This window comes from Littorina saxatilis, linkage group LG17, assembly GCF_037325665.1.
Source record: "Littorina saxatilis isolate snail1 linkage group LG17, US_GU_Lsax_2.0, whole genome shotgun sequence".
In the NCBI taxonomy this organism is placed as follows: Eukaryota; Metazoa; Mollusca; class Gastropoda; order Littorinimorpha; family Littorinidae; genus Littorina; species Littorina saxatilis.
The window spans coordinates 34,823,844-34,838,077 of record NC_090261.1 but is presented as its reverse complement, the minus strand read 5'-3'; the positions used below and the strand labels follow the sequence as shown (position 1 = coordinate 34,838,077).

The 14,234-nt window shown below is 42.3% G+C and overlaps 1 protein-coding gene across 1 annotated transcript in view; it reads left to right on the top strand.

Moving 5' to 3' along the window:
• Positions 1-176: 176 nt before the first annotated feature.
• Positions 177-14,234, top strand: part of LOC138953633 (alpha-mannosidase 2-like) — a 30,946-nt gene continuing 16,888 nt past the window's right edge. Inside the window, exons 1-14 of the mRNA XM_070325509.1 lie at positions 177-535; positions 1,014-1,178; positions 2,349-2,496; positions 3,292-3,463; positions 5,414-5,541; positions 6,272-6,445; positions 6,833-7,013; positions 7,850-8,027; positions 8,543-8,754; positions 9,248-9,436; positions 9,903-9,999; positions 11,309-11,370; positions 12,278-12,443; positions 12,692-12,819. Coding sequence (XP_070181610.1) covers positions 359-535; positions 1,014-1,178; positions 2,349-2,496; positions 3,292-3,463; positions 5,414-5,541; positions 6,272-6,445; positions 6,833-7,013; positions 7,850-8,027; positions 8,543-8,754; positions 9,248-9,436; positions 9,903-9,999; positions 11,309-11,370; positions 12,278-12,443; positions 12,692-12,819 — 2,177 coding nt within the window. The 5' untranslated portion in view covers positions 177-358. The remainder of the gene's footprint in view (positions 536-1,013; positions 1,179-2,348; positions 2,497-3,291; positions 3,464-5,413; positions 5,542-6,271; positions 6,446-6,832; positions 7,014-7,849; positions 8,028-8,542; positions 8,755-9,247; positions 9,437-9,902; positions 10,000-11,308; positions 11,371-12,277; positions 12,444-12,691; positions 12,820-14,234) is intronic.

The window sequence follows — 14,234 nt, the reverse complement described above, 5'->3', positions numbered from 1 at the left end:
TCGTAACTCTGTTACGTATCACAAAGGTTGACAGTTTTACCAAGCATCTCAAGTCAGAATCATTTTTTAATACTACTTTGCCTCTGACAATTTACAGTCAAATAAAACTATAAAATTCGAAGAAAACATTCTTTTTTCTCGAAACTAAATATATGACTGACTGACTCAGGGGGAGGAACTCTAGGAAGATACGCGGTCTGCTCAACAACTGCTTACATGTATGCCTTAGCATAGCAAACATTAGCAGATCTATCGCAGTTTTCGATCATTTCTTCGGGATCAAGCGGCGATTGGCCAAGGGCTGCAATTTGCAATGGAACGCATATTTTGACAGCCCAGTGCTGGGAGTGATTTACTTATGGCTCGCCTGAAGACGACGCATTTGCTGCTCCTGTTCGTGGGACTGTATTTGATGACGTGCTACTATGTGTACACAGCGGTAGACACTCAACTTGCACGGTCGAGCGAATATCAGAAGTGGAAGCAAAATGCCAAACACGACGAGTGGCCTGTCCTCAACATCAGAAAGAACGAGGTATTCAAATAGAGTCATCATGGAACAAGTCTCCATCCCCTCCCTTTTTTCTGCTAAACAATGGGCCCCTCCCTTGTTCTGCTTTACAAGCGGCACCCTATTCTTCCTTCTTCACTAAAGGAAAGGCTGGGATTACATTGTATGACCAGAATTAAAATACACGACTGCCTCTGTTATCTGTGTTCATAGCTGGGTTTACTTTTCTTGTGTCTGACTGAGTGTGTATGCATGACTACGTTTTATATGTGTTTTTGTGTGTGTGCTGCATATGAAGTACTATAGTTCTCAAACGGTAAGATCTAAAATACCCTCTCCCCCCCCCCCCCCCCCAACACACACATGCACTCACCTCAACTCTAGTTTACACATTTTTCTTCTAGTTTTATAATTATATACTTTTAATTTAGTTGTTTTTGAAATTATTGCGTTACAAAACTGTATCACATTATTTATTAATTGAACAGTTATTTTTTTTCAGAATGGATCATGGCAGTTTCTGCAAGAAGAATGTCCAGTACACACAGTGGTCAAGCACAGCCACCTGTCTCCAGAGTTTTCCCCAGTCAGTGTGGTCAGATTGGTGCAAGGGACATGCACTGCTCGACCAGACCCAGGCTATCACAAAAATCACAGTTTTGTTGTGGTAATTTTGTTATTTTTTGTACATTGGATGTTTCCTGAGAACTTAACATTTTCCTAATCATCTTTTTTTTTCCTTATAAGCGGCAGTGCTGTTGTTTGATAAGAGTGTTGATGGAGAACAAATTTAACTGTCATATTTTCTTGTAGGTATTACAATAATATTATGTTAATGTCTTTTTTGTTGTCATTTATTTTGCAGACGATGGTATAGTTAGGTCCAGATAGTAGATTTTTAAAGCTTTGCCGTTTTTGATTAGGCCAAAAAAAAAAAATGCTTTGGTTACGGTTTCCCGACCGACCCTAACTTTTTGGGCCGACCCTAAACTTTTTTTTTGGTCCTAAAGCTAAAAATAAAATGAACCAAACACATACATACACCAAAAAAAACCACACACACACACAAAAACCCACCGAAAACGACAACACCACGGCACAGAGAAAACATCGATCGCCGGCGAGCAGACAACAACAAGCCCGACAAGGGACACCACTCCGCTTTTTACAACTCCCATATCCAAGGGAAGTCAGTCTCGTGCGTTCGTTCGTTGTGCGAACGTAAAAAGATGTCGTCTGCAAATTTGCAATCGTATTCGGAAAGTGCGTTCCTATCGAACAAACACGACTGATAAGTCGGTACTCGAAGAGTGCAACCTTGGTGGACATTTTTCATGATTTTCATCCAACTTTGGACGGCAAACTGTTCGGGATAAAATGTGTTGGGTCGACGAAAATAAGTGCCGAGCCCGAAGACTCTTTCGAACTGGACTTTGGCATGACTCTCGAAAACTGTGTTCACTAGTGGCACTATACAGTTTAAAGGGTATGTCCAGTTTTCTTTTCTTAACATGAAAAAGTAATTAATATCTGTGGTTCCAAATACACCAATATGAAAATACCTCGAATATCCTGCATACACAAATATTTTTATCATTTCAAGAGGAACCAACCAAAAAAAAAAAAAAAAAAAAAAAAAAAGTTGAATCGACCTACCTACCCTATTTTTTTTGGCCATGAAACCGTAACCAAAGCATTTTTTTTTTTTGGCCTTATCATTGACATTGTTCTGGATTTTCTAATGGGATTCAGTATTTGTAAAATTATAAACATAAATTTGAGCTTTCTTCATAATGCAGGACATGATAAATCATTCATAATTATTACATGATTACAGATGGAGGAGGAATGGCGGCACATTGACGTAGGTTATCCTCAGTATGTATACACGGTGAGCGGCTGGATCCAAGTGCTGGATGTTCCCTCCTATACTGCCAAACCTGCCCTTCGTGTCATCATCGTGCCTCATTCTCACCAGGATGTTGGTGAGTAAACAATTATAACGTCTGCTGTTGGTGCAGATGGGTCCTAGTCTACAACACAAAAAGTTCAGGGCGCAATCCTTGTTTGATGGATCATGGTCGTGACATGGATGTTAGAGCACTTTTGTACACTTGCTCATTGGATTTTATGAGAGAGATAGAGAGAGAGAGAGAGAGAGAGAGAGAGAGAGAGAGAGAGAGAGAGAGAGAGTATATGCCTTCACCTATACTGCTGAAATACGCTTGTCTTTTAAATGTTACACTTTTCAACTGATTTTATTTTTGCGATGGAGAAATAGTAGATGCATTCAACATCTGCTTATTTCTGCACATGTTTGCATAGACAGACCTGGGAACCCATACAATTTCGCCGTATTTTGTACGCATGATTGTCTAGAATACGATCAGTACGGCCATCGGAAAAAAGTACGACGAGAAAAATTCCTAGGCTATTTTTCTTCACAAGCGCAACCCAAAGCCGATCCAGTACTTTGACACATGATTACAGTATTTGTTTTAAATGTGTTGGTAAAATTAATTAAAGGTGCGACAGACGTGTATGAAGCATGAAATTAATATGTAAAGCGCTTAGAGAACGTCAAGCGATATATAAATCTCCCATATCAATCAATGTTTAAATCATGGATGTTGAATTGCAGTGAGGAGTACGCTCATTTTTCTGAAAATACACCAAGTTTGTTTGAGAATACTCCAAGCGCAAAACATGGGTTCCCAGGTCTGCATAGAGTAACAGTAAAACAATACACCATTTTGACACATTCCTCTTGATTACCACAGGTTGGAGGGATACTGCTGACAGCTGCTATACCACTTACGCCAAAAGCACGCTGAACAATATAGTACAAAGGCTGGCAGAGCACAGAAACTGGAAGTTTATATGGGCAGAGACTGCTTTCCTCTCCCGCTGGTTCAAGGAGGCATCCGATGAGAAGAAAGAGTCTTTGAGCAGGTAAGATTATGGCAAGAAAAGTGCTTGGGATAAGGTTGGGAAGACTCACCAAACATAAGATCGTAAGAGACACCATGCAGGTTGAAAAAGCCGCACTTCTTTCAAGCAAATCATGAAACTTCAGTATGTCGTACTGTCAGGTAGTAATTGCTGTTAAGCGGTGGTTGCAGAAAGAAAATAACTTGTCAACACTTTAATCGCCAGATTCCAGATTTTACATTATACCATCCTTTCAAATGGAGATAACTTGCTAAGTGGCAGACAGTTTGGTAATTGTCACCAGTTTTATAGTCAAATGAATGACCTAAAACGGTCAATTACTGCTAACTGACTAACCACACCACGATCCACTCTCGCAGTCACACAAAAACGTTAGAAACAACAAAAGGATAAGTTCTAGACATCTGTTTATATACACTACCTCTCCGCCTCCCTCTTCTCGTGAAGCCAAAAGTGTTTTTACGACCAAGTCGTAAAACAAAAATAACTGACAAAAGCCAGTTAAAGTTTATGAAATAATAAGAACACGCTGAAACGTGTAAAGTTAGAAAACACTTAGCTGCTCTGTAAAAAGTCTTAGTCTGTACAGGCGTTAACACTCCACGTTGTCACAACTCAAAGTTCTTCATAAAGGGTTAGAAAGATGACAAGGTGGGGGGCGTTTACGCATGGGTGCACTCAAGTCTCAGTGTAGCCAGGGTCCATTCGATGAAACGCAGTGGCGCAGTGGTGCATACAGGTGAAAGTCGCAACAACACCAGCAACAGCCGTAGAACAGCAACCGTACAGCAAAGAACAGCAACCCCTGTCCAGCAAGAGTGTAGCCAAAGTGTAGCCCGTCTCCAGCAACCGGGTAGCAACAAGGCAGCAACCGGGTAGCAACCGGGTAGCAACAAGGCAGCAACCGGGTAGCAAGCTGAAACAGAGTAGTTGGTGCAGTGACCATGGCAACAATCCACCCTTTTTCCACCTTTAAACATATCTAACTACCCCCTTCAGCGAGCACGTGGTACCTGCAAGAATAGACTTTTAACAACAACTCAAGACATTTTCTCCTCCTCTCCATATCTGCAAAAACCATATACAGATTACAATTTAGCGTTATAATGAGCAAGTTATACGCTATCATGGAGAAACAAAACAGAGTCTACATTTCACAGACATTGACCGGTCACCAGCGTAAAGTAACGGCTAATTACCTCAACAGCTCGTAAAACGTAGCTCTCCCAAGCAAACCGCTTGAATATTTGGCTCCCGCTCGTCAGCAAAAATATGTAGCCAAATCCCTCCGTCCTAAGCCTTCTGTGTATTGCACTAACATCAGAAGCCCGTTGTTAGACCTAAACCAGTCTTCAATGCGTTGGAATCCTCCAAATCTTAGTCAATGGAATCCAGACCTGTCGTCTGCAAAAGCCTGTGGCGAAAAGAAAGAAAACAAGACGGGAAAGAAAGACCATGTGATCTCCCTGACCAATCAGCAATCGCCTGTCCTAGAACAAGTGATGTCCCTGACCAATCACTGGTCGCCTACCATACACACGTATAGCATGCTAGGAACACGTGTTTTAATAGTCCCATTTTCACCCCATTTTCCTGCACGGATTTTACGCCGGCAATTTCCACGTGCATTACGTGATTTTCAGCAAAAGCTTTTTCCGCAATGCGGCAACCAGCACAGGCGCATTACATTGCAATTTGGGAAAGGCGCCCCACAAAGAGTTCCTTTCCCACTCGTGTCACTGAAACCATGACAGTAGTTATTCTGAGAGGCATGCATGTACTCACTTTTATCAGTTTGCCTAACCTCCAGAATGACTGCAAGTAACAGATGATTTGAGGACCACCCCTGCATGGCAGTCAGAAACAATGGTGTAAGAGACATGTTTGTGCTCGCTGACAACAAATTGCTAAGTATACTTCATTGTGACCGTCAGCCACTTTCTGTTTCAGGGCCATCACTTCTGGTCAGTTGGAGATAGTGACCGGCGGATGGGTGATGACGGAAGAGGCTTGTGCCCATTTTGCTCCCATGTTAGACCAGCTGATGGAAGGTCATCTGTGGCTGAAAGAGGAGTTAGGTATGGGCTAATGCTGGCTGTAGCGATGAGCATACAATTAATGTGTGGACTGAAGCCTTGCGCAGAACTACACTTGAACCCCCCCCCCCCCCTCCCCCAGCCCCTCCCCCTTTTAGGACTATCAAATACCTTAGAAAATCAGGTCTTGATATGTAGGGTGACTTAAAATTAGGGTAAGTTTGCAGAGGTTATGAACAGACAATCGGAGAAACTGAAGCAAACTGGGTAAGTTTTAAATCTGGGAAGGGGGGGGGGGGGGGGGGGGAGGGAAGGTGGTGTGTTTGTAGAAGGAGGTAACTGTGCATTGAGTGGACTGAAAACTTTGCATGGAATGAACGGTTGTCTCTGAAAGCCACAAGTAGAGCTATTACTGTAAGAATTGCAAGTTTTCTCACTCAAAAAGAATCTGGATTTAAGCATGAGAGAAATATACTCTCTCCATCTGCAGAAGTGTGTCCCTTTTTGTGAGTGTGGAAGTCCCTATTCTGCTGCAGTCAAATTGTGCTGCGCAGTTAGACTGAGTCATAAAGGATTTTAGAGGATAAAAGTTACTTGTTCATTTCGGTGCTTCTTATTCTCTCAGATGCTAGGAGACTGGTTCGGCATGACTCTAACTTACTCAACTTGTTTATATTTAGTACGCTTAGGTTCCTTTGTTTGTTTGATCATCTTATTGTCCGGTGCGCACCAGAAATAGCAGTTAACAATTCCACTTGCTTCTCCTCTGCAGGTATTGAACCCAATGTGAGCTGGTCAGTAGACCCCTTTGGTCACTCTCCTACCATGGCCTACCTGCTGGGAGGGTCAGGTATGAAGAACATGGTCATCCAGCGTGTCCACTTTGCCATCAAGAAACACCTGGCCAAAACAAAGCATCTGGAGTTTGACTGGAGACAAAGCTGGGGTAAACCATTTGAATGAAGTTGAAAATGAAGACTTTTTTGTTACATTTTCAGTTTGACGATATGAAACAAGACTTTCTTTTCATACTTTCAGTTTAATGACAGCAAACAAGCTACACACACACACACACACACACACACACACACACACACACACACACACACACACACACACACACACACACACAAAGAGAGAAATGGGTCATTCTTCCATAAGTGCAGGTGGCTGATTACACCCGAACACAAACACACACACACTAGGGCAGCGCGACTCTGTTGCTGCTAGCTTTCCACTAAGAGGGAATGACCCAAATTTCCCAGCAATTAGACAATAAATTAAAGTAATGAAAATGAAAAAAAATGATTATAATTTGTTCATTCTCTTTCAGATGACAAAGGTTCCATGGATATCCCTTGCCATGTGATGCCATTTTTGTCCTACGCCATCCTCTACTCATGCGGACCTGATCCGCACGTGTGCTGCCAGTTTGACTTCACCCATAAGAAGTGTTTCCGTGGAACCAAGTCCATTGATTCAGTTCAGGTCTCCAAGGAGAATATTAAAAAGCTGTAAGGACTGCCGATGATGTTGTTTGTGTTTGGTTAGATGTTTTGAATAATGTTATGAAAAGACAGGCGCAGTGGCGTGGTGGTAAGACGTCGGCCTCCTAATCGGGAGGTCGTGAGTTCGAATCCCGATCGCTGCCGCCTGGTGGGTTAAGAGTGGAGATTTTTCCGATCTCCCAGGTCAACTTATGTACAGACCTGCAAGTGTCTTAACCCCCTTTGTGTGTACACGCAATCACAAGACCAACTGCGCACGAAAAAGATCCTGTAATCCATGTCAGAGTTCGGTGGGTTATAGAAACACGAACATACCCAGCATGCCACCCCCGAAATCGGCGTATGGCTGCCTGAATGGCGGAGTAAAAACGATCATACACATAAAAATCCACTCGTGCTGAAAACATGAGTGAACGTGGGAGTCTAAGTCCATGAACGAAGAAGAAGAAGAATGTTATGAAAAAAGAAGTAAACACAGACATGCGAACGCACTAATATAATCTCATACACACACTGAAATATGACTGATTTTTCTGACTCTTTTCAGTATGTTTCACAGTTGATGGATGTTTTGGTTGAACTTTTTGAATGGAAATGGTAGACTATTTATGTTTCTCAATTTAAACCAGAAAGAGAGAGAGAGAGAGATTGTGTGTGTGCTTCTTTGTGTGTGTGCCTGTGTGCATGCACTTGTCACCAGTGAGTTTCACATATTCATTCATTCATTCATGTCTTTAGCAGTAAATTTAGTCACAAATTGTCCACATAGCAGTGACATTGACCTTTAAACGCCACCCACAGTGAATCATCTTGTATTGATTGATTGAATGACTGATGTGCAGGGCATGGGCGTTGTGGGAACAATTCCAGAAGAAAGCCCAGCTGTACCAAAGTAACGTCATTCTGGTTCCCCATGGGGATGACTTTCGCTACGACAGCCTCTCCGAGTGGGACAAGCAGCTGGGAAACATGCAGAAACTCATGACCTATATGAATGCTGACAGGGACATGAAAATTAAGGTGTGTTTTGCTTTGAAATCCAAAATCAGATAAACTGCTAACGTTCCAAAATCAAGAATACAAAAACTTGTGAATGCCTTGTTTTGTTTAAATTCAAATGTTCCTGTAACTTAATATACCATTCTCGTTTTTGGATATATGTTTTGCTTTGGTTTGTTGGTAGCTGTTTGCTTGATGATGTTTATTGTTGCTAATGTCAGTTCAGTGGGAGGCTAGGGGAGGGGAGGGGAAGGAAACAATAACGACATATAAGTGTACATGTGTGTCTCATATGCTGTGCATTGTCTTTTTCTAATCATCTCTCCATCTTTTCATCTATCTGTTGTCTTTATATGAGCGGTTGACTTTGTGGCTGTTTTTAAGGATGAGTCTCCGTTTTGAAGCAGGGGTGGATGTGGCTGTAGAAAAGAACCTACGACTGCTCTTTGTTGGATGTTTTATTTATCCTTAAGTGTATGCTTCATTTTTTCTGTGATACATGAAGTATTTATTTTACACTGTCTCTGAAACACCAGGTGGAATTTGGAACCCTCTCGGATTACTTCCGGGCGGTGGATGAAGATAGAAACAAGAGCAAAAGTGTGAGTATGAGCACTATGCAACAGCCGCCCAAGCTGGTGGGAGACTTCTTCCCTTACAATGACCGGGACGACCAATACTGGACAGGCTTCTACTCTAGCCGGCCGCTCTACAAGTACATGGCCAGGGTACTGCAGGGAAGACTGAGGTAACGTGTGTGTAAGGGGAAGACTTGATAACAGCCTGTTCTGCTGTTATCTTGAGATGTAAAGTGAATAGCTATAGGGCTTTCATAAGCAGATAGTGCTTGTATGTTGTGCATTATCAGTAATTTCTCTGTGAATGTGTGTGTGTGAATGTGTGCGCATGTGTGTGTGTGTGTGTGTGTGTGTGTGTGTGTGTGTGTGTGTGTGTGTGTGTGTGTGTGTGTGTGTGTGAATGAATGTGTGTGTGTACCACATAATGGGAATTTAACTTTAAAAACAAAGGTGACCATTTCGATGGAAGCATCCAGTCAGCTGTAGTACACTAATTTGTTAGTTACCTGCCAGTGACTTCATTTAGAAGGCGAAAGTTTGTGTGTGTGTGTGTGTGTGTGTGTGTGTGTGTGTGTGTGTGTGTGTGTGTGTGTGTTTTGAAGGTATAGGAGAAGGGAAGGGCTGATGTGATATTTATCTGATGATTTATCTTTCTTTTTCCAGGTCAGTAGAGATTATGTACACAGTGATGTTAGCTCGGCTAATCCCGAAGAAGAAGGAAGAGGTGATCAGAGCCATTCAGAACAAGTATGAAGATCTGCAAGACGCTAGACGTGATCAGGCGACCTTCATGCATCATGACGCCATCACTGGAACATCCAAGAAAAAAGTGGTCAAAGATTATGCCAACATGTGAGTGTTTGTTTTCTAGTGTGTTAACTATTTTATGAATGTCTGGGGAAATAAGTTTGTCTTTGTTTGAGCAGTGTTCTGAATCTGATAATAGAAGTAACTTTTCTGATAGATTAGAAGACTGTGAGCAAATTTACTTGAATAGCAAGTGATTTGTTCTGTTCTTTTCCCATGTATAAGATGTATACATGTACGTATTAGTAAGAGAAAAAGAGTCGCCTGAATAACAAAGCATTATCTATTTTCTGTTATATCAGTTCAGAAGAGTAAATTAAAGAATGTGAGCAAGTTTACTTGAAAAGCAAGTGCTTTGTTCTGTTCTTTTCCCATGTATAAGATGTACATACATGAACGCATTAGTAAGAGAAATAACAAAGCATGATCTATTTTCTGTTTTAATTATCAGTTCAGTGTTTCTGTTGTAAGCCATGCGACTCAATGTGCATTATTACATGTCTGTGTGCAGACTCCAACGAGCCTTCAACAAGTTGAACAATGTCTTCCACCTGTTGTTATCAGTGTTACTGACTGACGGTGTGCGTTCACAGGAACATTTCATGATGGTAAATTTGCGTGTCTTGATCTTGCCTGACTTAACTGCTTCGTTATACTATTTGTGTAAGGTCAGAGCTATTTTTTTGCAGATTGTTAAATTGGAATTTTACGGCAGTTTATGGAAGTAATTAATAGGTATAGATAGTATTTATCAAAGCATGATGTTTTTGTGGAGTAGCGCACGCGTGTTTGTTTGTGTGTGTGTGTGATGTGTTTGTGTATGCCTTTGACCTGTCTACATGCAAGTGTGTGTCACGTAAGCTGGTTCTTGGGTATGACTGTGTACATAATGGTTCATTAGGGTGCCTTGGAGAACGAGGAACATATGAGCTTACAGCAATCCTCCTTGCTTGTTCATTTCAATGCTTGTTATTTTCTCAGGAGACTGGTTCCGCATAACTCTCACGTACTCTTGTTGCTCACATCATATGCATTTAGAGCGCTTATGTCCTTTTGTTTCTCAAGTGTGTCATGTCATTTTTGACTCACATGCGAAGCAAAAGTGAGTCTATGTACTCACCCGAGTCGTCCGTCCGTCCGTCCGTCCCCCCCGTCCGTCCGGAAAACTTTAACGTTGGATATTTCTTGGACACTATTCAGTCTATCAGTACCAAATTTGGCAAGATGGTGTATGATGACAAGGCCCCAAAAAACATACATAGCATCTTGACCTTGCTTCAAGGTCAAGGTCGCAGGGGCCATAAATGTTGTCTAAAAAACAGCTATTTTTCCCATTTTTCCCATTTTCTCTGAAGTTTTTGAGATTTAATACCTCACCTATATATGATATATAGGGCAAAGTAAGCCCCATCTTTTGATACCAGTTTGGTTTACCTTGCTTCAAGGTCAAGGTCACAGGAGCTCTTCAAAGTTGGATTGTATACATATTTTGAAGTGACCTTGACCCTGAACTATGGAAGATAACTGTTTCAAACTTAAAAATTATGTGGGGCACATGTTATGCTTTCATCATGAGACACATTTGGTCACATATGATCAAGGTCAAGGTCACTTTGACCCTTATGAAATGTGACCAAAATAAGGTAGTGAAATACTAAAAGTGACCATATCTCATGGTAGAAAGAGCCAATAAGCACCATTGTACTTCCTATGTCTTGAATTAACAGCTTTGTGTTGCATGACCTTGGATGACCTTGGGTCAAGGTCACATGTATTTTGGTAGGAAAAATGTGTAAAGCAGTTCTTAGTGTATGATGTCATTGCTAGGTTTAGCTGAAGGTCAAGGTCATGTAAAGGTCAAGGTCAAGCATGTGAGTCGTATGGGCTTTGCCCTTCTTGTTTGTGTTATGTTTCCAGCTTGAGCAGTGGCCCTCACCCACCAGTCCACCAGTGCAACAGGATGCTGAACTGGCCATCAGGTCAGTTTACTCCTTAACAGCTTTTACAAATCAAAGGGGGTAATACAGTGGATTTACCCCCCTTTTAAGACCTCCAAAATCTGAGGAAATCAGGCCTTAAAAAATTGGGAGTCTTCTTGTTCTTCTTGTTCTTCTTCTTCGTTCATGGGCTTAGACTCCCACGTACACTTGTGTTTTTGCACGAGTGGAATTTTACGTGTATGACCGTTTTTACCCCGCCATTAAGGCATCCATACGCCGTTATCGGAGGAAGCATGCTGGATATTTTCGTGTTTCTATAACCCAACGAACTCTGACATGGATTACAGGATCTTTTCCGTGCGCACTTGGTCTTGTGCTTGCGTGTAAACACGAAGGAGGATAAGCCACTAGCAGGTCTGCACATAAATTGACCTGGGAGATCGGAAAAATCTCCACACTTAACCCACCAGGCGGCCGCGGCCGGGATTCGAACCCTCAACCTTCCGATTAAGAGGCCGACGTCTTACCACCCCGCCACAGCGCCCGTCAGAGGGAGTCTTAAAAGCGGGGGTAAATTTACAGAGGTTATGAACAGAGCATCTGCGAAAGCAAGGTCTTAAAAGTGTGGTTTGACTGTAGCTCGCTAGTCTAAAACTCCAAAGGTCTGAGACTAACAAATCACTAACCCTTGCGAAAGAAGGATAGAAGAGATAATATTGATTAGACAAATAGATGGATTGATAATATTAGAGGCTTTAAAAAAAACCATGCAAGAATCCTAGAAAATGTTGTTTTAAGGAGAAGGCACTTTAAAATGAAAATATTCTTTTTGCTTTGTTGACAGAACAAACCCTTCGAAAGCAAGGTCTCTGAAGAGAAGAATGTTGTTGGTTGAAATTGCTCATTCTCAGTGTCTGCATCTTTTTGTGAATTTTATTTTTTCAAGGACGATAATGGTGACCAACCCACTCACAACGAACTGGGTTTATGTGGTCAAAGTGCGTGTCCTTGACCCCAATCTGAGGGTGACTGATCAGGACAAAAATCTGGTACGACAGCAGATCAACCCTGTTTGGGACAAAGACTTTGCACTGTCTGAGCATCTTCTGGAGGTGAGTATTGGCCTGTTCATTAAAAGTTCTTAAATATTGTCTATTTGTAACGTTTTTCAGTCTTTTATGCAGAGAAATGTATTACCTAAAAAGCTGGCTAGACTAACTAAATTAGGCATTATTGTAACTTTGCTTTCAAAAAAATTACAAATTCGATTAACCTCTAAATCAAAATCTCAGCAGTATTTTATGTTATGTTTCTGAAGTGTTTAAACCCATGTTTTACATGCCCAAAATTGTGTTGTCAGATTGTGTTTGAAGCAGAGGTGCCAGCTTTGAGCGTGAAGACATTTAACCTGGAAGTGCAGCGAGCCAGTACCTCCGGATATGCGTCTGTCACTCTTCATGGCATTGACATCAGTACTTTCATACATGGGTATGTACTTTTTTTGTACAGAATTAACATCATACATGGGTCTGTGTTCAGCTTAGCTAGATGCCTTCAGTGTGTGTTTTAGTTTAGCTAGCCTTGGTATTTGTGTAGCATGGGTCTGATAGCTTGAACAGTGAATTTATGTACACACATTAAAACACATCATCAAGGACCAACCTGCACAGGAGAGAAAGGACTCTTCTGACTTCTCTGTTGAACACCTTTGGCGAATGTCGGCCTGTTTTTAGCAATGCAAAACAAACACACTTGCTGAACTTCTCAGCAGCCAGACAAATTTACTGTCCGTTTTTTTTTTTACATTTAGTCAAGTTTTGACTAAATGTTTTAACGTAGAGGGGGAATCGAGACGAGGGTCGTGGTGTATGTGCGTGCGTGCGTGCGTGTGTGTGTGTGTGTGTCTGTCAGTGTGTGTAGAGCGATTTAGACCAAACCACTGGACCGATCTTTATGAAATTTGACATGAGAGTTCCTGGATATCTTCTTCTTCTTGGCGTTCGCAGAGGTTACACAATCAGTCCAGCACTGGTGATAAATGTTGTCGTTTTCTCCAACTCCTGTCGACTGCCGTATAGTTTGGTCTGCAAGGGAGTTGGTGACGGCCACACTTCTTTTCGTTCCTCATCTAGTAAGGGACATCGCTGTAAGATGTGTTCCGCTGTTTGGTCTTCTTGACCGCAGGCACAGGTTGGTGATGGCGCCAGCTTGAACTTTCGGTTCATGTGAGCATTGAGCCTGTTGTGGCCAGTACGCAGCCTGATGAGGTTGACTTGCTGCTCTCTGGACATTGTGTGGTAGTCATCTCTGTTTGTCCTTGGCCTCATCAATGCCTTGATGATTGTCTTCTGCTCACTAAAGCTGACACTGTTTTCAGGTTGGTCTTCCACGGCTCCTTCTTTCGCCAGCTCATCTGCCCTTTCATTTCCTGGTATCCCACAGTGTGCTGGTATCCACTGGAGAACAACTCTTCTGGTTTGTCTGACCATCTGTAATGCTTTGGCCAGCTGTGGGAGTTTGTCGTTCTCTAGGGCCTGAAGGACTGAAAGGGCGTCCGAGAGGAAGACAACTTGGTAGCAAGGGTCTGCGGAGTCCTGAACCAAGGAGGCGGCCTGCATGAGAGCTTCTGCTTCTGCTTTATAGTTTGTGCAGTGTTTGCCAGTGGCAACGCTGGATGTAGCTGTATGTCCCCCAGGGAACTGGATGAGAATGCCTGCACCTCCATTGAGCACGGCGTTAGTTGCTGATCCATCGGTGTATACATGGATCCACGCCTCTTTTGGGTACTGTTCGTCGATCAGGGCTAAGGTGAGTGCCTGTCGAGCTGTGTCATTCTGATCTTCTCCTGAGGTAACATGTGGAACACTGGTGCAGATCTGGATGCCTGGTTTCTCTGTTGCCTT